This window comes from Etheostoma cragini, chromosome 1, assembly GCF_013103735.1.
Source record: "Etheostoma cragini isolate CJK2018 chromosome 1, CSU_Ecrag_1.0, whole genome shotgun sequence".
NCBI classification, from domain to species: Eukaryota; Metazoa; Chordata; class Actinopteri; order Perciformes; family Percidae; genus Etheostoma; species Etheostoma cragini.
Window position 1 is genome coordinate 5,290,572 of NC_048407.1, and position 27,322 is coordinate 5,317,893.

At 41.0% G+C, this 27,322-nt stretch overlaps 1 protein-coding gene across 1 annotated transcript in view; it reads left to right on the forward strand.

The window, feature by feature from the left end:
• The window catches only part of adamtsl3 (ADAMTS-like 3), a 211,393-nt gene that overhangs the window by 180,599 nt on the left and 3,472 nt on the right, over positions 1-27,322 (forward strand). The window contains exons 18-28 of the mRNA XM_034867570.1: positions 3,304-3,514; positions 4,531-4,710; positions 6,585-6,738; positions 15,949-16,683; positions 18,569-18,809; positions 19,562-19,689; positions 23,326-23,463; positions 25,145-25,327; positions 25,437-25,562; positions 26,158-26,400; positions 26,723-26,906. Coding sequence (XP_034723461.1) covers positions 3,304-3,514; positions 4,531-4,710; positions 6,585-6,738; positions 15,949-16,683; positions 18,569-18,809; positions 19,562-19,689; positions 23,326-23,463; positions 25,145-25,327; positions 25,437-25,562; positions 26,158-26,400; positions 26,723-26,906 — 2,523 coding nt within the window. The remainder of the gene's footprint in view (positions 1-3,303; positions 3,515-4,530; positions 4,711-6,584; positions 6,739-15,948; positions 16,684-18,568; positions 18,810-19,561; positions 19,690-23,325; positions 23,464-25,144; positions 25,328-25,436; positions 25,563-26,157; positions 26,401-26,722; positions 26,907-27,322) is intronic.

Genomic DNA, 27,322 nt, shown 5'->3' on the forward strand with positions numbered 1-27,322 from the left:
TAAAATACATATAAATATAATTCCCAGTGGCTTAGGCCTGGTGGGCCCTCAGGCTTGTAAAACACTGGGGGAAAACCTGCAGGGGGATCTTTCATTATCAGTTCTAACAATTCTTTAGGCGTCCTGTAGCGCTCTGAATGCAGGGACTGGGATTCCCATCATCAGGGCAAAGAAAACATGCCACTATGAGCACAAAGTCAGGCTGTACATTTTTGATAGTGTGTTCAGAAGAGCACAGTATTACTGTGAGAGACTACTGTATGTCTGATAACAAGGTTTGGATCAATACATGAGTGAGTCATACTTCGACCAGAATGCAACAAAGACGCAAGAAACTGACTTTGTCTCAGCGAGCCACCACAGAACTGTATTCTGCCATTTTTTACTATGGAATACCAAGAACTAAGATAAATAGATAGATAGATTGATACTTTATTCATCCCGAAGGACATTTTAGGCATCCAGTAGCAAGACAATTATAACACAACAAACGCGCATACACACATACTGTATATCACCAATACATAAAAATAAAAATCATTCCCTGAAATGCAATGACCATGATGAGGTAAGGTACTATGGGAGACTGTGTGCAATGGTGATTCCATTATTATTTGTAATCCATCTACTGTATTTTTTATTCCATTTCAGGTACAGCATTGCAGTCTGTGTGTGTGGTTGAACTGGTATAGCCAGGGTGCGATTTGTGAAAAAAGCAGACGGGGGTGGCCCCTGTTGATACTTCAAGCAAAGTTTCATGTTGTGTCGAGCCTTTGTAGCATTTTAAAAAAGTAGCTATTTTGGGGCTAGTGTAAAACTGCCTCTAGCTCTCTCATTCAAAAGGCCATTTGACCCAAAACGATGCTTTCACTTGAGTACATTCACAAAAAGACCCTAGGTTGCATTTTGGCAAGAGTTACGCTTTAAAGGTCGTCGCGACGCTCCCAGAATGCATTGTCCAGCTGCTCACATAGACTATGAATGGAAAGAGTTGTAATGACGCTTGGCGGTGCACACGTACCATCATTCTCAGGTAGAGAGAAAACAAGGACAATTCCCAAGAAGCTGAACAATCTCTTAAAAAATGCACTTACTTGATGTAACTTATCACATTGGCCCTTATGATGATGAAGTGTAGTGTGAAGGTCAGCCAGTAAAGCAAGAGGACTAACATGTGAGGATGATCACAGTTTTGCATTTGCAACAGTGGCTGATGGATGATGGAAGATGGTCGTAATGTTCATGTAGGCTACTTAGCTCAGTGTATGCCAGTCCGTGTGTGTGTGTGTGTTTGCGCTATACATGTAAATCGCTGCACTTCCAGGCAGCAGATGGATATTTGCCCATCTAGTAGTCCTGCAAACGGGAGGCATAAAGATGAGGCATGTCTGATTCACACACAGTGATTTACCACACACAAACCAAACACCAAACACACACACACACACAGGCATGATATCTCTTTGTTTCAGACACACACACGTACGCCCACACACATTCATGCACAATATACAAGCTTTAGTCTGCTGCCTGAGAGTGTGGGAGCCCGACGGTGAGAACACAGTAAGGTGTATAAACTCCCAGATTCCCTCTTCTACTCTACTCTCTTTCTCTCTCTCTCCCTCTCTCTGCTAGGGACAGCTATGCATCATTCTTTTCTGTGGGGATTTGTCCGTTGCCTTGCACTTTGTCTGACTTTATTAACTATATGAAAGCAATAAAGAAACTAGAGCTGTATATGAGGTCCAGTGCCATCAGCAGCTACGTCATACTCCTCAAGTCAGATGTTCAAGCAAGATTCAGCATTCTAAAATAAATAAAGACTACCGTGCTAATTGCCTCCGCCACCCGTGTGCCCACAACTCATGAAATCTGCTTTTTATTTCATTATTTAATAGAGCAACGCCACCAATCTGTGACATGCATAATACGTTTTAATTTTATTTAAACAACATGCTCATTAGATTCTGTTGATGAACTGCAAAAAAAGAATTTACGGGCATGATATATTAATGTAAATGATTGTAATGGGCCTGCTATTGCAGTATTATGACAATATTTCTCATTTGTATCTCTTATTTTCACATTTCACATGTTTTGTTGGAGGAAAAAACTAATAAGCAAAAACTACAGTGCGCTCTGGTGGCACACCTGGTTGAGCGTGCGCCCCATTACAGAGGCTCAGTGCTTACCGCAGTGGCCCAGGTTTGAGTCTGAACCACCACCCAAATATAGCCAAATATAAGCCTAAAGTACCCCAAGAATAAGCAAAAACATAGTATAAAAAGACACTTAACGCCACATCAAGCGCTATTCAAGCAGAAACCAAGAGTTGATTCATGAACATTCCATCTCAAGCAGTGACAGCTGGGCATCATGTGTGATTAATAATGCCATTTAGAAATCAAGCTGGATTTTGCCAAGAAGGCTTCATTTTAATTCAATTTTATTTATAGTATCAAATCACAACAAGAGTTATCTCAAGACTCTTAGACAGATAGAGTAGGTCTAGACCATACTCCAGAATCCACAAGGACCCAACAGTTCAGTAGTTTCCTACAGAGCAAGCAACAGTGCAACAGTGTTTTCAGAAACATGTTGCCCTGATTTCTCCATCTTTAGTCTGATTTCTTTTATTTCCCAGTGTGGGAGAAAAGAGGCGAGACAGAAGGAAGAGCTGTAACAGGGCCACAAATAGGGTCGGGTATCGTTTAACTGGCCTTTATAAATAAATATGTGCCTTCCTCAATGGGAATTTAACATAGGGGTGTGTATACATATGTCCCCTGTATTTTAAGGAAGAACATTTAATTATTTATATTATTCATTCAAAAAGAAAATTGCTGTTTAAAAGGTTGGATTTTCCTTATTTTTTTTAAAATTGAGGAATTAAGATCAAATTCCAATTTTTTTATTCCTCTTTTTAGTCAACTTTAGCCTCGGTGTGTCAACTTTCACAAGCCACTGTAGGTGCTGCCCGTTAGTGCTGCCTGAGCATGTACAGCTCGCCCAGTGGCTTGTTTGAATTTGGTTGGTCAATCGTAACAAAGTGTGCCAGGTAACCAATCAGAGTAGACTGGGCTTTTCAGGAAGGGGGGCCAAGAGCTCACACAGAGTGTTTCAGGCAGAGGAGCTGCAGCAAAGATGAGAATCATAATTGGGTTTTTTGAACATCAAAGCATGTAAACCTATTCAATTATCCCCAAAGATTACAACTATGATGCTGAAAAGGAATTGAAATTGAGGATCTTTAATATTTAGCAGTATTTAGTGACTGACCTGCTCTATAATCTCTCTCTACAGATGGGAGGCGACAGCATGGACCGGCTGCTCTGCGTCCTGTGGCGTGGGCATCCAGACCAGGAGTGTGTTTTGCATGCGTCTGTTGTCCGTTGACCAGCAGGATATTCTGACTGTTTCAGAGGACGAGTGCAGGGAATTCAAACCTGCCATCCTGCAACCCTGCAACCTGCTGGACTGTCCTCCGGCCTGGGAGACCGAACCTTGGCAGCAGGTGTGGACTTTGGTTGTGTCTCTGAATGTGATGCAATCTCAAATAATCTTTATTATCAATTCTCTCAAAATATGTGCCAGACATACAGAGGTATCATAAATGTGTTTCTTTATAACCCAAGGTGCCATAAGTACAAAATACGTATATACAGTATGTAACTGAGGGTTTGTTATGCTGCTTAAGCTCAGGTTTGACTTCAAAATAAAGAATTATGGGCTTTCAATGCTGGAACCAAGACAGCACTGAACCTCTTACTTGATTGGCGAACAACCCAGTCAAAATCCACGCATTGACGCCTTTTTCCACTTCTGTTTTTCCCGTCACAATAAGAGCTCCATGGCTTACTGTAACTCCTCTAAGAATTTAAGAAGGTAGAAGGTAAGAAGGTAACACAATAAAATACCTTACATATACAAAATACATACAATCAAGGCTTTAAATTAACTTTTTTTTTATCATCAGCCAACATGGCTAGGAGATTTTTAAGTGACCAGCCAATCAGTTTTTCCACTTTACTATTTCATTTCAGCTCCTCTGGTTTGTTTGGCTCCGTTCCGTTCGTCTTCTCCGTTTCAGCGTAGCTCGCAATTGATAACAAGCAAGCGAGACGCGTAGCCAACGGCTGACCGACACATCACTACAAAGTGGTAATGGGAAATGTAGAATCAGAACTACAAGCAGTGCTGCCAGATAAAGATTACATTTCAAAGCCAAACACACACACAAAACTGCCCAAATGTTTTAGCGGAAAACCGACCAATCTGGCAACACTGACTTGTTTTCTGCAGCTGGCCGACGAAAACAGACACAGTGTTAAATGCCTTATTTCATTTATCTCAAGCCAAATTGGCTGATAACTTTACAATGTTCAAATTGTGTTTTAATCAATGTTTTAATTCAAAATTAAGCCTAACAGTATAGAAAACTAAAGAAAATGTGCAATAGAAAAGAAAAATATAATTTGTCTAAACTCTCCATTCCCATCCCTATGCATATCTTCTGCTTGATCCCTCCAGTGCTCCCAGTCCTGTGGCGGGGGTGTCCAGGTGCGGAAGGTCTTCTGTAAGCAGCTTCTGTCCACAGGGGCCTACAGGAGGCTGGTAGACCAGGCTTGCATTGGGGCCAAACCTGCTACTAACCGAGGCTGCAGCCAAACCGACTGCCTGCCCTACTTGGCAGGAGGCGAATGGGGAAAGGTGAGCAGCAGCAGGTGAAGGAAGGAAAGAAATGGTGGGGGGAGCTGAAGGCTGCAAGCTTGAAAGGAAGCTACTATTTTTAACATTGTAATAAAGAAGCAAAGTGGAACGTCATGGGACCTTATTCCGGAAAAAAATATGTAGCGTAGTGAACGGGGAGAGACAAATAATTATTTGATCACATTTTAATTGAATTGAATTACACGTGATGTTCGTCAATTTAGATAATTTTGCAAGTGAAGTCTCAGTTGGTCGTAAATCTGTTAAGTATAAGACTGAAAATACGTAATTAGAAAGACTCCTCGCCCCAAAGTTGCCAAAGTGACTTCTGGCTGAAGCTGCAATGCCGGTGTGTTTGATACTGGAACGTTACTCACAAGCAACAGGTCTTGCATGTTCTCTAAAACAGCGGTTCTCAACCTGGGGTTTGGGTCCCCAAAGGGGGTTGCAAGATCATTTCTGGCAGTTGCCAGGTGGTTGGGGAGAATAAAATTAAATAACATCTTCTAGAATGTTTGTTTTTAACATTACAGTGTGCATTTGGTGCATTTCATGTATTATATGCAAACCTTCTCCTGGAGGTCCTGGAACAGAGAAGGGGGTCTAAGGGCGAGTCAGGGGAAAACAAAAAGACACAAGCTTATTAAGCCACCACAGAGCCTGGAGCACATTGGTCATGGCTAAGTGCTAGCTGCTAGAGCTAAAACTAAACTGTGATTAAAGCAAAGCATTATTTCTTTTCTCAGAGCATTCAAATAAATCACTAAAAGTCTGCAGGGGGGGAGGCATGTAGAAAAGAAACAGCTGGTTTGGACGAGAAAACTTTTTGGGGCATTGTGAGGACAGCTAGCCTTGAAATGGGAAAGAGAGACGGGATGACATGTCGGAGTCAGACCGGCGACCGCTGCTTCGAGGAGTAAACCTCTACATATGGGCGCCAACCTCACTATTCTGGGTGGTCATAAAAAGAAAAAGGTTAAGAACCACTATTCAATATAGCGCTAAATTACAACAACAGTTATCTTATTGCGCTTTTTATAAAAGGGCAGGTCTAGACTGTACTCTGTGATTCTTTTACAGAAACCCAACAGTTCCCACAAAGAGCAAGTACTAGACTACTTTAAAAACAACAAAAAAGATGTTAGATAAAATGCATCAGGTAAGCTAAAGTCATGTGTTGTGGAAACATCGTACAGATATTGTGGGAGACAAGAGACATAGTTCAATGAGCAGTTCCACACAAAACTAACTGATAGGCTACCTCGACAAGTTAATGAAAAACTGTGACTTTCTGTACTAGCAAAATCCTCTTTTAAGCCCGTGGGGTCCACTGGAGGGGGAGAGGCTTTGCCTCTCTATATTTTCCCAGAAACAAATCTGGTGTGAACTAAGGCCTGATCAAATCTTCAATCATAAAAGCAACAACTTTGAGCTAAATCTGTTTTTTTTTTTTCAATGGAATCACAAACAAATGTGGATTTCCCTGTGGGGGAGTGGCAAGTCCATTCAAGTTTTGCAGGACATTAGGGAACTTTGACATGCAAATGGCATTAACCAAGAGTAAAATGACAGTGCTGACATCTCAGGGAAAGGAGAGCCAGAAAGCCCAAGCTCGGTTGCATATACAATCCTGCTCAGCCAGAGAATAACATCTCTACAAGAGAGCCATGGTTTGCATGCAGTTATGAGACAATGGTACAAAATATCTCTTGAATATGTTCTGAAGTAGACCAGAAAGAGAACTGAGTCCTCTTTTGAGTCCCTTTTCAGTTGGTGCACTTTTTGGTCCTCTTTAAGAGAACTGAGTATATGTGAAAACACACTTAGGTTTGCCAAAAAAATCCTATTCAATTCTATTCTTTTCCACTCTGCAGTGTTCAGTGTCCTGTGGTTTGGGGATCCAGCGTAGGGTGCCATCGTGTTCCCAGTTGACAGCCATGGGGCAACAGGTGACGTTGGCCAGGGAGCTGTGCTCAGGGTTGGCCTCCCCTCCCCTCGTACGGACCTGCCGCATGATGGCCTGTCCAAGTAAGAACACACAAACACTCACACACTTATTGTATTACCTTTATGTACTTTATGTATGTTCACATTTGAAAAACAGAACATATAAATATAGAACTAAACAACTTCTGTCGGGGCCCCTGCGCTGTCATGTTACACAACTACCTGTAAGGAGCAAGTAGCATGTCACGTGTCATGTTTTCTTTCACAGAAGACTTTTAGTGGTCAACTCACTGAAGGTTTCCACTCCTAGATTCATAAAAGAAAATAGAAAATCCAAAGTATACCACTGCAGTATGCGCACACTGGGGCAGTGGTGGAATAGTAATCGCGCCAACGCAATAATGCATGTTGATGCAACCTACCCACAAAATTTAGAGCCACAAGCTGCAACCGGCTGCAACGCATCATCGTGCAGAGCGGTGCAGCATTCATTATTCAGACTTGGTTTGGATTAAAGCCGCTTCAACAGACCTGTGGTGGAGCCGTACCACGGAGCAACCGCTGACCATTCACTATATAACGGAAGATTGGAATCTTGGCAGCCGGTGTTTTCCAACGTCGTACTTCCCCGCTGAACTTACAGCTGTGTGTGTGTGTCTGTGTGTGTGTGTGTGTGAGAGTGTAAGTGTGTTAAAAATTGTTACATTAGTGCTGTGGGTAGATGTTGCTGAGTATTCGAGCAGGTGAAAACACACAAAGTTGAATAAGATGGGATTTTTATTTACTTCATGATTAAGGCTATGAAGCAAAAAGAACCCTTAACAAAACCAAAATTAAAGACAAAAAAGAAAAAATAATGATGTAATGATGGATGTAACTAAAGCATGTGAATCTCTGAATGGCTAGGTTAACAGGATTTGAAACACGTGATTAGTAACAGAACATATTGACACGCTATATAAGCATAAAGGCAACCTTTAGACTCAGTCTTATAGACTTTGTTTGAAATGTTTTTATTTAAATTATCTGTGCATCCTTGATAGTGTAGTGCCTTTTAGAATGGTTTACACTAAAGGAAAGAAACTAAGATTTTTCTTTGTTAAAGTCTCTGCAAAAAGAAATACATTTAGCAGTTTGGCTATTCTTAGGGTCTAAGTTACCGAGTCTAAAATGGTTCTATTAAAATGTATGTATCGTTATTGCAAGACACTGCTTTGTGTTGTGCAATATGGGTTTTAGGACATATCGCCCATCCCGACTAGTTTTTTTTTAACATTAATATGAGTTCCCCCGGTCTGCCTTTGGTCCCCCAGTGGCTAGAAACGGTGATAGTTGTAAACCAAGCCCTGGGTATTCTGCTCTGCCTTTGAGAAAAGGAAAGTTTAGATGGACTGATCTGGAATCTTGCTCCTTATGAGGTCATAAGGGGCAAGGTTACCTCCTTTGTCTCTGCTTTGCCCGCCCAGAGAATTTGGCCCACCAACGAGAGAGAGATATCATGGTTTTCAAACGAGCAAAGTAGCAGTTGGTCAAGGCCACACCCCCAGCCTCCACCTTGCAGGTCTATAAAAAAGAGACTTCAGATACAGTATTGGGGGACCACTAAGGTCTATATAAAAGAGACTTCAAATACAGTATTAAGGGAAGCACTAAGGGGTATATAAAAGTAGTTTTTCTATAAGAAGTATTTTGTTCTAGGTCTTTAATAATTTTTAAACAGGTCTTAATTTTCCCACAACCGGGGTGGCCTCTAGCTCACCCAGTAAGAACGTGCGCCCCATTATGTCCTGAATCCTGCAGCGGCCCAGGTTTTAATCCGACCTGCGGCTCTTTGCTGCGTGTCCTCCCCCATCTTGCTCCCCAATTACGGTCTACCCACTGTCACTAATAAATGGGAAAAGCCCCCAAAAATAATCTTAAAAAGATATATTTCCTACGTCCATGTAACGCTACCACTACTGTCAACGAATTGCTCCCGCAGTGCACTAGAATGTTGCTATTTTTTTTGTGGTGTTTTTTGTGGTGTTAAAATTCTGCTGTATTACGACTATAAATGAGACCAACATGCAACATATATTGCAGCCAATCAGATTTTGAGTGATTGATGCGAGTCCCTTTCCGATTGTACAACATGTTTGTATGTTTTTTTCTATAGTTCAACAACGCATTTAACTTGTATTCAGCAATTTGTTCATTTGCAACAACAAAGAAATCTTTATATTTACTGTATTGGTTTTTTAATGTTGTGATATAGGTCTTTTATTTAATTCATAATGGTTTTTTAAAGTTCTTGAAAAGCAGTACATTTGAGTTGGTGAAACTGGCAGGAACGCTGTACAAGTGGGAATGCAATTCCTCTATCTGCACATTCATATTCATTGAGTGCATGTGGAGAAAAAAAATTAACACAGCGTTGTTCCAACATACAGAGAGACACTGTTTAAACAGACTCTGTAATTCTGTGAGTCCCTCTACCTCTCCTTAGCTGGGAAACAGAGTGTAAAACACACATTTGAATGCCTTACAATGCCCTGGTGACTCAGACTCCCCCTGTGAGTCTGAGTCTTAGTGTTTTTTATAGAATGTTCTCTGCAGCTGCCGCTCCCTGCTTTCTCTCCACAACTACTATTTGTTAATTGGGAATAAGTTCAAGGCTCGGTCATTGGGAGAGTTAAACCGCTATTAAGCTTAATCAGAAGTACTTGTCAGATAGCCAAATATCTTTGGAAACCCCCTCTGCATACCCATTTCTGACGTGGGATTGGGGGGGTGGCTGTATCCAACCATTTCTTTTATTCTACAAATAAGACATTCCAACATTCAATTTGACCCGCTGTGCAGAGAGAAATGAGCCAAAGTGTAAACGTTTCATTCTCGACATGACAATTTCTGTCACTGTTCATGGAACATCCGAACACAACCCTACGAATGCCTTCCAGAAAGGAAAGTGTGTGCCATTAATTCTATATTTTTATGATATCATGTGGCCTCTGCTAATCTGCAATATGAGAGACAGTCGCTTTACACAGGCAACCTTCATTTTTTTAACGCTCTGTAAGGATGGACTTACTAGCAGGAGTATACAAAGTCTGGTAAACTTTTAATTTACTTTTGACTTATTTTTTACTAGATTTTTTTCCTTTTTCAATTGTCATCTGGATTCCCAAATACAAATGCATGTTGACATCTACGCGGTCTGAAGTAATTTTTTCTACTCGTTTCATTTGTAACACCGAACTGAAACTGCACCTAACTTTATAACCCCCCACTGATAAATAACACCCGTCTGAATGGGGGTTAAGGAGGCTTTTGTTTATTCCTATTATTTCATGTTTTCGTGTCTGAGCCACTAATGGGAACAGCCTTTTCTGAAATTGGTCCAGTAATGAGTAAGACTGCTGCAGCTGCGATACAGAATGAAATGTAACCACAGGGAATTTGCTGTGTTTGCCTGTGACAGGCTCAAATTATTAGTCTAAGTGTCTTACAACTTAAAGAAAAGAATCCCTAGAGAGATAGACCTTTTTGTTAAAGAGTAGGACCCTAAACTACTGGTAAGTAACTCTCATCTGAATGGTGTTCAAGGAAGCTTTTCCCCATTTAGTCGTGAAAGGCTTTTTTTCCACACAGTATTGTGTTACTTGAGGGAGGGATATGTCCTGGAAGTTGGTAAGAATAAAATCCCACGTTTGTTTAGTGTTTGTTCTTTTGTTTTACACACATAAATATAAATCACATTAAAGAAATATAAAATATATGTGAGGGTAGTAGAAAAACTAGTAATGGCTTATATAAAAACACTCAAATAGAAAAAAGTTAAATGTAGACATCCCACCAATCACCAGTAGGGTTGCACTCTCTGCCTGCAACGACAGCTGATAGCAAAGGGAGAAACAGATTATTTATAGCAGGGTTGTGACTCTGTGATTGGCCCTTGCCATTGTGTAACGATTCTGATTGGTTTAGCGGTAAGGTGAACGCCTCCAACAGCTGATTGGAGTTAGGTAGAGCATTGATTAAGAGTGAGGTCTTCCTGAAAGGATTTACACTGAGATACATTTCAATCAGGAGAGACTAGTTACAGATATGTCACAGTTACACACGCATGATAAAAATATACATTTATTATAATAACAGCTGAATTGATTTAGGAGAGTATCATTTAATAGTAAGGTCTTCCTGAAAGAATGTACATTGAGCTACATTAGTGTTCAAAACTTTAAACATGCGACAGCCGAGAGGAAGATATCCTCCAGATTTGGCTAACTTAGACTGCTGCAATCACATATTACTAAACAAAATACTTTATTGTCCCCTTAGGGAAATTCATTTGGACTCAAAAGCCGCACACATAAAATTGATGCCTTCACAGTTACAAAAAAAGAAAAGAACATATACATATTAATTGGTGCTGTACAAACAGTACAGTAACTGTACCAGTCACAACAATAAATTGCACTTTTTCCCTCACCCCACAGCGAAAACCACATGAAACTATTGCTTAATCTCTACAGCCTCGAGTAGCATTGTTTAAAAGTTTGACTGAGGTAGGAACAAATGAGTTTCTAAAAAGGTTGAGATTACAGTGAGGGTGGCTGTATCGCCTGCCAGAGGCTCTGTGTGCAGCATATGTGATTGGTAAGGCACTATCCTCTGGGTTTGCCTAAGAACAGTTTCAGTTCAAATTAGCTTTGACTAAACCAGGGTTGCCAGTTCTGTGGTTTTTCTGGGAAATTGGGCTTTTAAAGTGTTGCCATGTAAAGTGTTGAATTCTTTTGTCAGCTGGTTGGGTAGACACCAGACCCCCCCCACACACACACACACACACACACACACACACACACACACACACACACACACACACACACACACCCTCTCTAGCGAAGACAGCAAACTAGTGTTAATTGAGACAAATAAGTTTGTCAACAACCTTTTTTCCATGATGAACTCAAGACGATGATGAGACTGCATTATGTCCAAAAACGCTAACTAAGACTAAATTACCATGCATTATTGTTGACAAAAAAAGACGAGACTAAAATGTTTGTCATAAAATAAAATCTCTCTTCCTTATCGTCTGCAATCGTCTCTACTTGTTCTTAACAAGATAGAACTAGTGGAGTGCCCACTGGATTGTATCTAATTACACAAGGCAAATTTAGGACCTAGGTGAAAAACTGCTTTTAATGCTGCTACACTTAACATTTATGGTGTTACTTTGGAAATATTATAATACATTTGGCAATTATATTAATGTTGTTGGACTTTAAAAGCACTGTAAGAGTTAGCGTAATATGTTTTGGCAAGGGAATGTGGTGTTGGGGTTATTTTATTGGCCGTTGGGCTGGTTTTGTCGTACAATCCTGGCAACTCTGGACTGAACCGAATGATAGTAGTGGTGTGAAGACCAGCAAGTGTATTCCATGTGTGTACCAGCCCCACCCGTCCTCCAAACAGTTGCTAGTAGCCAAGGAGGACACAGAGGATTAAAATAACATGGACTTTTCAGATGTGGTATTAATGCTGTATTTTTATGTCCTCTTCGTCTCCAAAGCTGAACGCTGCTGTTTCCTTTCTCAGCAGTGACGTCAACCACTTCATTTGAGCTGCTGCTTGCGAATGTCGTCGTACAGCACCATAACATCATAACATGGGCCCCCCCACTCCCAAGCAAGGCCAGAACAAAGAATTACAAAGTAGCAGTTTCTATTTTATTCAGTGATTAAGGCCCCAATTCAACAAACAAAGCAACTCTAGATGCAATCTAAAAGTTCCCTAAACCAAAACCCAAGAAAAGACAAAGCGGTAACCTAAGCTTCTACTAGAAAAACTAGAGAAAAAGGAAACAAACAAAAAGGGCCTTCTCACTACTACCAAAATCTACCTACTCACTACACACACCATCTTAAATCACCTCACACAGATATACAGATGCTCACGTTGGGAATGGCAGAGTGAAGAGAACGGGGCGAGTTTTTGTCCGATAAAGTTTTAAAATGGCTGCTGCCCCGAGGCGACCAATCAGGAGTGCGCACCTTTTTCTCCATTACCTGTATAGTTATAGGAGATCACCTAATGGTGCAGGGTAAGAGACATATTATAGAGTATGACCATAGGGTCATAACAATAGCCTTACCGAGAAATACAGAGTGACTTTCCTGAAGATGATAAACATTTTATTACCACATTTGGCAATGGATTGAATGTAACTGACGTTCAGAATTATAAAGTAGTTGCCCACTGTAGCTTTAACCCACTTAACCTTATATAAACACAACGTTTTAGGTAAAAGTAGGTAAGAGTAAAAACACAAGACTGCAGTGCGTCCACTAACATACTGATGGAAACCAAAGGCATTGGTCAGCAAGCCCATCCATCCACCAATAATCACTATGGCCTTGACCTGCTCTCCCATTTATCTGACCATGTTTAAACTAAGCAAGTTAACTGGCCCTGACCTAGTCTCCCAATATTTTATCTGAGTTAATGATGTCAAACCTATTTGCCTGTTGACATTTCGTCCAAGAGTTCCAAAGGGAGAATACGAGGGAAGTGTTTGCATTTTCTCACAGTCTAAGTATGACCATGAATCAGCCTGGTTTACAGTCCTCATTACTCACACTGGCCCAAACTGCTTCTATTTGTCACGACTTATTCTGTGTAATGTGTTCAGCTGACTTGTGTGACAGTGCACGAATAAAGGTGTCACACTGCTTGGCCCAAGTCCTTCTACAGTCAGTGGAATTCACTTAGCCTTTCCTACTCAATGTTAAACATAGTACAGTAATAAATATAGAAGGCTTCCTCGTTGACATAAGATGCATACCACCTAACCATAGGTCAGATTATTGATTGCCCAAAGCTTCTGGGAAATAGCCCTGAAATAAGTTCTGTTTTACCATGCTTTCACTGTAAAATCTCATAATCATTAGGAACCAAATCTTTATTTGAAAAAGTCGCAGGAAAACACCAACCCCGAGGTCTCCCACGGACTGTCCCCAAATCCATTGGGTATATCAGAAAGTCGAAGGTTGATATAGTGTAAGGCATTTGTCTGAGGTGAATAAATACTTCAGTCTTGGAAGTCAAATTACCAGTACAATTGGGTGAGAGCCCTTGAGTCTTCCGAACATTGCGCTTGCAGGTCACTCTACCCATAATCATTTTAATTTAAAGTAACACCAAACCACTTTTCCTCTTTGGTCCCCTTACAGGTTGTAAGCAGAATTGTCAATTGTCGCTGTCTCATTGTTACTACAGATCCGCTACCCGATCTGGCAAACATGCACAATGCGTTCATAGCCGGTAGAGAGCTGCAAAGAGAATGCAGACGTTTCGTTCACCCGGTTACGAGTTGATAAACCACTGAAATAATTTTGAAAACATTATTTCAAGGTACAAAAGAATCTCTGGTGTTGCCTTATTGCAGAGCTCCCTCCAGTGTATTGTTGGCTTGGTGCCCCACCAGGCCTAAAGGGCCCCCCACCAGCCCTAAGCCACTGGGAGTGTATTTATTTTACAACAACAAAACACAAAAGTAGCACAATACCAAAAGAAATAAGGACTGACTCATGTTTTCCAAAATTAGCGGTTGTTCACACATAGGTTGTTCTTAGGACAAAGTACCAGCTTACCGGGATTCATTACCTAGCAAGAGTAACAGGGGCAGTAGCTCGGATGCACATGTAATGTATCCGTTTGTTTGTACAGGTTTGTATGGCGGGCAGACAGTGAAGTATAGCGACGTAAGATGCCTACCTACGGTAAACATACACACACCAAATAGGCTGCTACAGCGACATCTCCCCCGGGGAAAGCTGATTGACATAGTGGATCTGAGGCCGTGGATCCTGAGAGTAGAATTTATCAGAGGAGCCTCGGAGAGTGAACTTAATTTTCTTGAGTTTAAAAAAAGATATAGTGTCACCCACTGGGTATTATTTTGATATGCATTTTAAAGACGTGAACTACAGTAACAATAGAGCAGCTCAGTTTGACCCTTAGACACAGTTGTATTAGTTTGCTTTACGCACTGGCCTAAGGTCCCATGACATGGTGCTCTTTAGATGCTTTTATATAGACCTTAGTGGTCCCCTAATACTGTATCTGAAGTGTCTTTTAGATAGAGCTTAGTGGTCTCCCAATACTGTGTCTGAAGTATCTTTTATATAGACCTTAGTGGTCCTCTAATACTGTATCTGAAGTCTCTTTTACATAGCTTTGAAAGCCATGATGTCTCTCTCTCATGGGTGGGCCAAATTCTCTGGACGGGCAAAGCAGAGAAAGGGGAGGTAACCTTGCCCCCTGTGACCTCATAAGAGGCAAGATTCCAGCTCAGCCCATCTGAGCTTTCATTTTCTCAAAGGCAGAGCAGCCTACCCAGGGCTCGGTTTACACCTATCTCCATTTCTAGCCACTGGGGGACCATAGGCAGGCTGGTGGAACTCATATTGATGTTAAAAAACCTCATAAAGTGACATTTTCATGTCATAGGACCTTTAATGTGGGGCCCTATGGAATCTGCCTTATAGCTCTTTTAAATTCTCAATTTTGCAATTACGTCCATGATTCTGTTATCACGGAAACTATTGGGCTCTACGTTAATGCTGCCATCAGTCTGTGACTGGCCCTTGTCAAAAAAAAAAAAAAAGACACTTGCCATCGGGCCAAAAGTGTTTCCTGCTTTCCAACCACTAGACTCCACCAGGCCCCTGCACTGCGTTCCAGAAGCAACCTTTCGCCAAGCTCCGCTACAAATTCGTGCTGGGTGTATTTTTGACAAAGCGGGGCAGACAGGCCAGACCGGGAGTGGAAGGGGTAGACCATACAGTCAATTTTCAACTCGCTGTGCAGACTCCTGATCGTGTATCACAATCCTACACTGTTTTAACAACTAAAACAGCCATACGTCTTTGATCCATGTTGTTCTTAACTGGACTTAATGGAAGAAACTGTAGACTGCTTACTGTTGTAGATGACATGGGATTTAGTTATTGTTTTTTTAGAGTATATTTTAATATCAGGCAATCCACTATTGATGTGTTTTTTTATAATGTTCAAATGTTGTTTTTTTACACATCGTGGAATTGACTTTGATTTAGAGTATCATGTACTTTTTGGTATTAGTACCAGTCACATTTCTTGTTGAAACAGTTAAATCTTTTTTTCTATGCCTCTTTTCTACTGGACTTTCTTCTGACTCATTCAAAAAATTATGATTCATGTATCAACTTGAAAAATTGTTGTCTGCATAAAAAAACTGCCTCTCACTTTCTTTATTTACTCTGACAGAGCACAAGAAAGAGATGAGACCCAAAGAGACCGGGAAGAACCAAGTTAGACAGACGGTTAGACGTCCAATGCAGGCTAGAGACTATGAGCCTGGAGTTAAACGGTGTCCAGCGCTCATGGGTAAGCACCACATCTATATCCAGACCCACAAGGTGAAGCGCCTCCACCTGACCGTCGGTGGCCACGCTTACCTCCTACCCAACACCTCGCTGGTCATCAAATGCCCGGTCAGAAGGTTGCCCAAAGCCTACGTTCGCTGGCTCAAAGACGGACGCCCCTTGCCCATCTCCAAACGCCTGGGCGTCACCAAATCCGCCTCTCTGAAGATCCACTTTCTGACTGCAGAGGACATCGGGGTGTACAAGTGTGTGGCTGGACCGGCCTCAGACATCTTCACCCTGCAGCTGATAGGTGGTGACAGAAGTTTAACTGGCAGAGAGTTCACTGCTAGTCCCATTCCCAGCAGGGAGGAAATGCTCCCTAGCTGCCACACACACTACACAGGCCTGCAGCTGATCTGGCCAGGACTCAGTGTGTCTCTGCAGCCCCCTGGTGTCCAGAAGGAGGCCTGGCTGCAGCCACGGCTGAAGGAGAGGCTGATTAATATTACCCTACAGGCTGACAGAGGGGAGATCCACCAGGAGCAGGCCTCAGAACTCATCTCTTCACTGCTGAGCCACATGTCGGCTGGCCAGTTCTGGGCCAGGACTCCGCAAGGACCAGGAAAGGCCAAAGGTAACTAGAACTGCAACTGCCAAGTAAATGGACTTTATTTATAAAGCGCTCTCCTAGTCTTAACAACTTCTCAAATTGCTCACACAGTACAGGAGCCAATCCCCATTCACACACATTCATACACTGGTAGCCGAGGCTGCCGTACAAGGTGGCACCTGCTCATCAGATAAACACTCACACTTTGACATTGACCTTCCAATGGATGGGCAACCGTTCTACCACTTGAGCCACATGCTGTGCATCAGTGTGTGGTTACCTTTGAAGCTGTTGTTAAATGTAGGACTATGGATGGATTTGATTCCATTTCACAGGGTAGTGATTCGATTACATTTATATATCAATTAGGTTAGGGAAATTTTAGTTACAATACCAATTTAGCTTGGATATCACAGATATTGTCAGAGAACTTGCTGTCAATTGCACAAGCAAGTTTACCACATCCCTGTTAAAAAGGCATACTGTATATAAGATTAATTTCAGGATTCTATTTATCGCCATCAGATGGCAAATTACAATTTACACTCTGTTTTGTTAGTAATCACTACACACAGGCCTGAAATACACACCCGTGAATAGGTCCTAAACATGTACTAATGGAGAGATGTCAGAGTGGGGGGGCAACCAGTGCTGGACAAGTGCTGAGTGGTTGAGGGGGTTTGGTGCCTTGCTCAAGAGTACCTTGGCAGTACCCAAGAAGAACTGGCATCTCTCTATCCGTACTATGGTCTGTACGGGGACTGAGCTACGCTCAAGCTAACGTTAGCAATCAAACAATCATAAATAGCTACAACATTTTTGAAATGATTTCCATCTTGTCTATTTGTTATTATTTGTATTGCGAAAAGTTTACCATTTCATGCTTTTTACAAATTTCAGCACAACACGTTAGGCCGTAAACCGTTTAAATCTGAGCATGCGCGACTCACATCTGCACTCAACTCACATCGGGGAGTGACACATTCTAAAACAAAGAGAGGAAAGACGGGTAGTAGCAAGAAACAACAAAACACAACAGCAAGAACGATGACCGCAGCGCACGAACACGACACACAGAGACAAACACAGACAAACACAACCAAATAAGAGGCACAGGGACAGCATCACAAGACAAAAGGGACCAAACAGACACACAGAGACAGACGGGAGAAGGTTGTAGCACAAATCACAAGCATGAACTTCAAGGGTTAATACAACAAATGTTGTGAAACGGTTTTCGACAGAAAACTCTCCCTTGGTTTGTTCAAGATGGGAGGAATACACAGCCAATATCGCCCTATGATTTGGAAGACTTGCACATAAACCTAAAATATGTTGACCACATGTTTCTCCTTACAATCAAGGCAATTGCACGAGACGTGCAATTATACAGTCAACAACATATTTACTTTTTTGATTAAATAAAAGCAGTCAATATTATGTACATGTATGGCCCTTAACACCCTAGTTGACACCCCTTTGATATCGTGGTTGAGATCAGGAAATGATGATGGAGACTTCATAGAGGACAAGTCTAAAGATTTCGGATCATTTGCAGCTTTATTTAAACAGTGAAAAAACTTTCATTACACCGTGAGTCGCCTCTGTACACGGATGTCTATACCAGAGTGACCAATGACCATTGGAAAAACTGCGTTTTTTGTAGTCTTCTTCACCTGCATGGGTCAGTTGATCTATTTCTGTGAGACAGGGTTACCTTTGAAACCTTATTTGTGAACACTTTCAAGCATAAATACCAACCCATCACCCTGATTGAATAGGATACCTTTTGATAAAATAACAATATCTGTCCATGGTATTGGCAGATCAGCATATTGATCTTGGTCTCACTTATATTGATACAACTTTTTGTTCCTTATGTTGCGTTTGCCTCTGATCGGTCCCACAGACCGACTGGCCAACTGGTCTGAGCGCTCTTCATTGGAGAGGGTTGGGAGTAGAGCAGTGATCATCAGACAGCAGCAGAGCCTTCCACTGAGCGCTCAGAAGAACATCAACATCAGCATTGGACACAGCGCCCTCCTGACCAACACTACCCAATCAGTGACCATACTTTGTCCTGCACAGGGCTTCCCGCCTCCCAAAGTCAGCTGGACCAAAGATGGAGCTCTGCTGCAGCACACTGGCAGGTAACACACTGGCGTACCGCTGACATACCAGTCAAAATACTTAGGTTGGGTACAAAATTCCTTTGAATATCCTTTGAACTATATACTCAACATGTATACTATTGTTTAACGTATTATTTTGTAATGCACAGGATGTATCTCTTTTTTGTTGGGGTAGGAATCACCAGACACCGCCCGATACGATATCATCACAATACTTATGCCAGGATACGATGATATTCTGCAATATATTTGAATTTATCAGCTTATTTGAGATTTTGACTTTTGGGCAAAATTTAAATTTTGAACATCAGATACTTCCCTTTCTACATTCTGGCAAATTTTTCTGCAACAAGTTATGGTGCACATGTCTTTATTTTTTATTTTTTTAACTGTGTGTATTGATGTGTCTTTCATGTGTTTATACCTACTGGACACCCAGACATCAGGGACAAAAATTAAGTTGTAGTGGAAGCCTATTTAGAATACATCATCTGGCAGAGAGCTGAAGTTGTAGCTGTTCACTGGCCATTTACTGTACAGTTCATGTGGAAAGTCAATCCAAACGCGTGGAAAGTAAACAATGAAGTAACCACTTTTGTATTTTTTTGGCTGTTTCTTCTGTCTATGTCTCTGCTTCGGTGTCTTTTAAGTGTCAATTTAGGAGTCCCTTCACCGAGCCACTTCCTCTGTTTCTGTACTGCAAGCAACCTTTTTTGGTCTTACTCTACGTGTCTAGAAAATAAAAACAGGTTTTCCCTGTGTGTCGGCAGGGTATCCTGGGATGTCTCCGGAGGACTCCACATCCTTCAGCCCCGAGCGTTTGACAGAGGCCAGTACAAGTGCACAGCTGCCAATATACATGGCTCCGAATCCGAGACATCTCAGCTGGTAGTGGCAGGTGTGTCCTCACCCTTAAATACGCTTGTCTCACGTGTCATTATTTATGCATAACTCCCATCATTTGTCTCTATAGTACATTATTCATATTTTTAAAATATTTAAAAATATGAATAATGTAGTATTATTATAAACTAAAATTAATTTTATTTCTATAGAAATATTTTATGCAATATATGTCACGTACACTTTCACAATGAACTTTCCAGCTTTACAATGAATATATATAGAGGACAGGCGGGGGAATAAAAAGAATCAATAAATAAAAAAAGAGTATATTCCTCCTGTATTCCACTTGAAAACTATTTTAGTCCAGTAAATGTATGATGTTATTCATCCTGATGGAGACAGTTTGTCTACCTTCTGTCCTGAGCTGTTGACACAACAGCTGGTTCTGAAGGACAATGATGCTGATGTGAATTAATTGAGCGATTTATCGCATTAAAGCTATAGTGCATAGTTTCTAAGTAATGAAAACAATTCTGTCGATGGGTCCTCATGAAACAAGCCTTCCATGATGGCGCTTCAACACCACCCTCCTCACACAGTTGCAATGTAGCCAAGGAGGACACGGAGGATTAAAAAACATGAAGAGGAGATCATTAATTAACTCAAGTTTCTGTGCACGAAAGTTGCCGTAGGACACCAATTTCTAAACACATTCATACTGAGAAATACAGAGAGAGTTCTTTATAGTAACTCACTTTGCAATAGCTTGAATGCAGGGCCGGAAATTAACACCCAACCACCTGCCAAATGTGGGTGTATTTTGCAATTGGCGGATAACACTGTCAATCTACCTGCCACATTGGCACATAGCCAATGAGAATCAAGTGATTCAGATGCTTCGGTAAGCAGGGTACGCAGTTGCTTACGGGCCTGGACCAATCAGGGGCTTGCGTGACTGGCAGACATTGATTGACAGCCAGGGCCCCCTACTGCATTTTCATTACTCACGACAATCCCAGCAGTCCCACGTGCAGCCACTGACCAACTTGCATACATTTTAACATCAACATACGCTGTAACGATTTTTCAATATAATGTTGCTGAAAGTTCCTGCTGTTCCTTCTTGGCTGTTGGGGCTGTTGCTCCGTTGCCCGTGACTGACGCACGCACACACACATAAACACACACAATCACACACGGTGGATGCACGTAGGTGATAAGTTAAGGTCCAATAAGTACTTGATCAAACCGTATGAATTTGTGTCCCAACACAGGATAGGAAATGATGCCATTATGATGAATTATCAACACAAACCCCCCTACTACAGCACGTGAAGACAATGTCCACGAGTAGGCTACCATGAATAGGACAGGATGGGATCATAGAGACACAGCACCGAGTGTAAACTGGCTGCCACCACACACATCACGTGCTGTTTGTATTGCTGAGGGGGCACCAAAAACAGCCTAATGAAAAATCATCATAGTCATAATAATTATAATGCCAATATTATTTCAGTATAGAAATGTAAGGTTTTTTAGGCATGTACAGTATATCACAAAACAGGCAGAACAAGAGAGATATATTTAATTCCCCAAGAAAGTAATGATGGTGCCCCTCCAATCACACACACACACTCAACTTCCCAAGCTCCCCGTGGGTGCCCTTAACTATCTCGCTGGTTTGTTGGAATGCGCCCGACGAAGTTTGGGCTAAATCAACTTTTTTAGAAATGGCCTCAAAAAGAGAGCATGAGTCAGCAGCCAAGAAAAGAAAAAAGAAGAAATTGCGAGATGACCACTTGATCACTTGCAGGTAATATGTTTAATCATTCTTAAATCCGGGAAATGTGCTGCTAATGTAATGGTTAGCCAACGCAAACACCTCAAACTAGCTGACATTATTGCTAATGTTAGCAAATTGAAATATGTTATAGTTGGCAAGCTAAATGAAATTTTACTGTTAAACATCTCTGCATGTTACAAGTAACTGACGCCAGCTATCGTTAACTTTACTTTAGATATTGAGCGGTAGTATATTGTTTATTTTGACGTGACCCTGGTCAATACTTTCTCAGTAACAGGTCGGCTAACAATTCATCTTGCTTCAGACCATTTATCATTTATATCCGTGTAGTGTGCAGTTAATAGTCTTTAGCCTGGCATTTAGCAAAGTTTAACTAGGATTGTCATTCAGTAGAATTCTGCAGAATGTAGGACTGTGGTAAAGTTGGTTTTATTTTGGATTTTGGATTATCAACACATTCCAAAAAAAATTTGTCCACCTTGCCCTTTTGACCTATCCATGTCAAAACATTTTAGGTGAACTCAGCTAACTCCCCTACACATTGCAAACGTGTTTTGACATGAATAGGTCAAAAGCAAGCTGCATAATGTATGTTTTTACGTGTTGAATACCCAACGTCCAATATAAAACCAACTTTACCACGGTGACTGTAGGCTACAGTGTCTCACACAACTCAGGTGAGGTGTCGGATGTGCAGTGGGACAAAAAATGGCTCTTGATAATGTGAAGTCTGCTGAACTCATACTTTTAGTCTTACTGCTACAGCTAGCTTAGCTACATCTGAATGTGACAGAAGCTACATAACAAAATGATCTGACGTTTTGATCGTATTTATGTCAGAATGCAAAGGCATGGACGACATCTGGCGGTGAAATAGAAACACATTTTGTAGACAAAATGCTCTTGTAACCATATTTAAGTTGTATTCAATTAAATGTTCAAATAATGATTAAGATTCAGAAATTTAGTCTTGTGTAAGGTGTATTATTTTGCTTTTATTCCTGTAGGTAACAAAAATATAAAATGTCAGTATGAATGATATAAAGCAAATATTATTGTAGAATTTTGTGCAATGTTGCAACTCATTCTATTATGCTTTTATATTGGATTATAATTATCAAATAGTTGATAAATAATTCTAGCTTCCAGTTTTAAATGTTTATAATTTTTTGGGGTATAAGATTCTTCGTTTGAATATTTTTGTCTCTTTCTATACTGATCTTTTTCCTTCGTATTTCTAAATTAATGCAGGGTCAATGCTGAGATATGTACAAAGAGGAGCACATGGCCAAGAGGAAGCTACAGAGAGGGGACAAGATACACTGCAAAAATCTTGGTGGTATATTTTGATATTATTGTGCACTTCTCATTACTTAAATGTGTGTTTTAGCTGTTCTACACAGTGTGTTTACAAAGGAGGTCAAGTTGTGCTTCTAAATCTTTGCTTTATTGAAGAAGATTGCTTACTTGTATACTTCTGCTTTTAAGTTTGCATTAATGGATGAATATTTAATTTCTACGAAGATTTAGCACATCCCGATATGTATGTATGTTTTGGCTGTTCTGTGTCCTGTTTTTAAATAGTAGATTTTACTTTTTTGTTTTTAGGTTTTCCATTTTGATGCTCCAATTGTGTTATTGGTATTGAGTTATATGTTTGAAAATAAAAAATGAAACTGGCAAAAACAAAAGTTTTTTTTTCCTCGTGGTGGGGAGGGAGGGCGCATCAATAAGAAATCACCAAAATGGCAATGACAATGCTAAGATAGATAGATAGATAGATAGATAGATACATAGATACATAGATAGATAGATAGATAGATTTAAAATTTTCAAACTCATTACAGCATGACTGCTCTTTCTCTGTATGTGAAACTTCAGAGCCTCCAGCCATTGCAGTGTCATTGAGGAATGTTTCCGACCATGGCCTTGAGTTGAGCCACAGCTTGAGGACCAAGGTGGGGGGACGAGTCAGTGTTCGCCCGGGGGCCAATCTTACGCTGGACTGCCCCGTCACCGGTAGGTCACAATTAGAGTTGACGTCTCCAGGTCAGTTGGTCGATATGCTATTGTACAACAATATTCTCTATGGTCAGACAATCGCTGGTGTTACCTATCCATCAAATAATATCTCCCAGCTAGAAACCAACCAGAAACTAGAAAACACCCAGCTGGTAGTGCTTGAGTGCTTTGGTGGCGCAAGGATGTGACAGTTCACATCAGCTGCAAAACTCATTCACATTAACGGTACTCTAAACACACGTCTTAAAACAGGCTCAATGCAGCCAAACATTTATGACCAACCCTCACTGAGATAACACACAGTCAGTCAGAACACACTGAGACACACACACCGTCACTCAGAACACACTGAGTAAAAACACTGGTGTCAACACAGAAAATACAAACTTTCTCATCTCTACAGTTTGAGTGACTTCACACTACTCAAGTTTCTTTAAAATAAAAGATATAGATTTCATAATATAACAATTTCCACGTAAGAAGGAATAAACATCTGCAGTTTGCTTCAATATAGTCTTTTGTCTAATTTATGGAATTACTGAAAATAAAAACTAAAGGTATGTAACAGTAACATAGAATAGTGTGACTAATGCTGCCTCTCTCCAGCATCATGAAGCTAGTTTTCTTCATCACATTGGATGTCTGCATCATCTCTACAGAGGTGGGTAGATGGCCAAAAATTGTACTCAAGTAAAAGTACTGTTTCTTCAGAAAAATACGACTCAAGTAAAAGTACTCTTACTTCAGAATAATAGGACTCAAGTAAAAGTACTGTTACTTCAGAATAATAGGACTCAAGTAAAAGTAAAAAGTAGTCATCCAATTAATTACTTGAGTAAGAGTAAAAAAGTCCTTAGTGAAAAAACTACTCAAGAATTGACTAGCTGTTGATTAATGTCTGATTTATTTTTTAACACAAGCATTCAATCAGACAGACAAAAATACCAAATAATCATCTTTAGGCAAATTATAGTTTATCCAATAAATAAAAATTATTATAATTGATTAATGAATTACAAAATAGCTTAAATTAAAATAATCCAACCTAAAAGACAAACATTTGCCTATCCACAGCAAAAGAATTTAAAAAATTTAGGAAACTTACTGCTACATGTGCCCTCAAGTTAGATGTTGAGTTTCAAATCTACTCAAGTAAAAGTAAAAAGTTTAGTGATTTAAAACTCCTAGAAGTATTTTTTTTTTTTGCTGTGAATCCACAGTGTTGTGCAGGTTGTGGTTAAAGCCATCGGATAAGTTTGTAGTCTGTAGTTCGCCCCCTGGTGTACAGCTTCAGGAAATAAAGAGAGTATCATCTGTCTTTGCAGGGGGAACACATTTGCATATAGGAGGGGCGCTGGAAATAAACAACAGTACCAAAAATTACAGGGTTCATACAGGGGACCAACAGGCTTAGCCTATACGTCAAATTGTGTGTGGGACTTTTAGAATGTGATATGTTGATTTTAATTGTGCATGCATTAAATCAATCAATCAATCAAAAACCTTTATTTGTCCCCAAGGGGCGATTCATTTGCTAAAAGGTAAAACTATAAAAGCAACAACTTGTACTTACATACGTGTCTCTGTATCGGTATCCAGTTAGTATTCTATTGATACCCTACACTATGGGCCTGTGATCAAACTTTTTCCTGGTGCCCCTGTATTGTCTGTGTGTCAGGCGTTCCTCAGCCCACAGTGACGTGGAACAGAAAGGATGATGTATTAGATGCCGGTGCTGTTTCCCTGCCCTCTGGATCACTGTGGATCACCAATGTTTCCATGCAACACCAAGGCACCTACTCCTGCACCGCCACCAACGCCATAGGAAGGTCCACTGCTTCTACTGTCCTGCAGGTCTACGGTGGGTTCACACACAAAGTGTACAACACATTTCATCATATACCGCAAATATCAACACACAGGCTCAGATAAGGAAAAACTGTTCATTTTGATTGTTTGTGTGTATACAGGTCCATACTCTGCTGGAGGAAGCAGGGTTGTCACAGTCTTACAAGAGCTGAACAGGAGAAGGGTCCTGATGGCGTCCCACCGGGGAACCAGTGTCTTTATCAAGCCTGGCCACATTCTCCGTATAGGTACTCACACAAGCATACATACCAACACAGCCTGCACGTCCTCATGTACTAACAGTAGGTTCAGGATACAGGATACTAATTGCATTGCAAAAATATCGCGATATGTTAAAATGCAATTTCCTAACCCCAAAGGCTGCGATTTGGTCACGTGACTTGCAAGAGCTAATCAGTCTGTACTCCACAGAGAAAGCGTCAACTTTGCACGCTAACACTACGCCGTACCCTGAGCAGAGTTCTGTATGTATTCCTCGTATTTATAACTGTACTCTATGAACCACATTGACTGCTGCTGTAGAAGACCACAAAGGGCTTTCATTTGGGAGACTTTCACCATGTCCCTGGAGTACTACTGAAGGGGACTGGTGTTTTAAACCAAACCACAATCAAAATGGATGCAGCAGAACCAGAGATGTTGTCTTTTTTATATATTTTTTTAAGTTCTCCTCTGTCATAACCTGGTGCCTATATCACCCACAATGCAATCTCAAAACGGTGCACACGTCCATGCAGCAGTACTCCCTAACACCTGTAAACAGAGTTCCTCTCCAAGTATTTCCATCAATCCATTAACATGTCTGCTTCTGTATTTGGACAGGCTGTCCAGTCGTTCCTGACCACAAAGTGCCCGTGCGGTGGGACTACAACAGCCAGACCCTGAAGGAAGTTTCAGGTCCAGCCCAGACCCAGGGTTTGGGTCTGCAGTATAGGATGCTGGTAGGAGGCCGTGTGCTTGAAGTCAACACTCTCCAGGGGAAGTTCTCTGGGCGGTATCGATGCCAGACCCTGATCATCAGCACCCGACCCATGCTGTCTGCCTGGATACACGTTCACACAGAAGGTGCTTTTCCCGCTGTTTTGGCGCTATTTTTGATACCTGAACATAACCTGTCAGGCTGACTCAGTGCATCAATGTCAAGTTTTCCTTTTATGCATTATACAAGGCCTCTGCCAGCTGTCTCCGCTCTGCCTCAGGCAGTGTCTTACCTGCAAGATGGGCAATTCAAAATCTGAAATAGAAAATTGAGATCCTGTCCATGTACACTTAGATTGGCAAATCCATGGATGGCGGTAAAAGCTGTTTGTGTTTCTATGGTGTTCTGACATCTTCTTTCTGTTTCCTTGATCCTACGGATGTGGGTGTTGTATTTTTGGGTCCACAGAGTTTAGCTGGCGGTTTGGGTACTGGACCACATGCAGTGCTTCCTGTGGGAACAGAGGCACTTGGCAGCGGACAATTCGCTGTGTCTCTCTGGATGGAAAGGAAGTTCAGCCCACAATGTGTCAGCACATACCAAGACCCATCACTTCCCCAGTCTCCTGCAACAGACAGGACTGTCCCCCCAGGTAGTTAGGATGGTTTAGAACAGCTTGGACTATTTGGAGTGGTATGGATCTTTGAATTTTCCCATAGACTGTGACAGTTTGCAAAGGGTATGAATCATTTTGGACTCAACACTTTTTGTTGAAATGTAAAAAAAGATGAGTAATAATTTTTTCCACAGTGATGCCTCTTGTACATCGTCTTATTATCTTCTGGGAGAGTCCTCTGTCATTTCTAATCAAGAAAAAACTTGCTGCTTGAATAAAAGTAACTTTAAGTCAGAATTTGCCTGGGGTATGAATAATTTCGGGCTTGACTGTATATGTGTGTGTGTGTGTGTGTGTGTATGTGTATATGTATATATACACACACATATATATACACTGTTTATACACACACACCTGTGTGTGTGTGTGTGTGTGTGTGTGTGTGTGTGTGT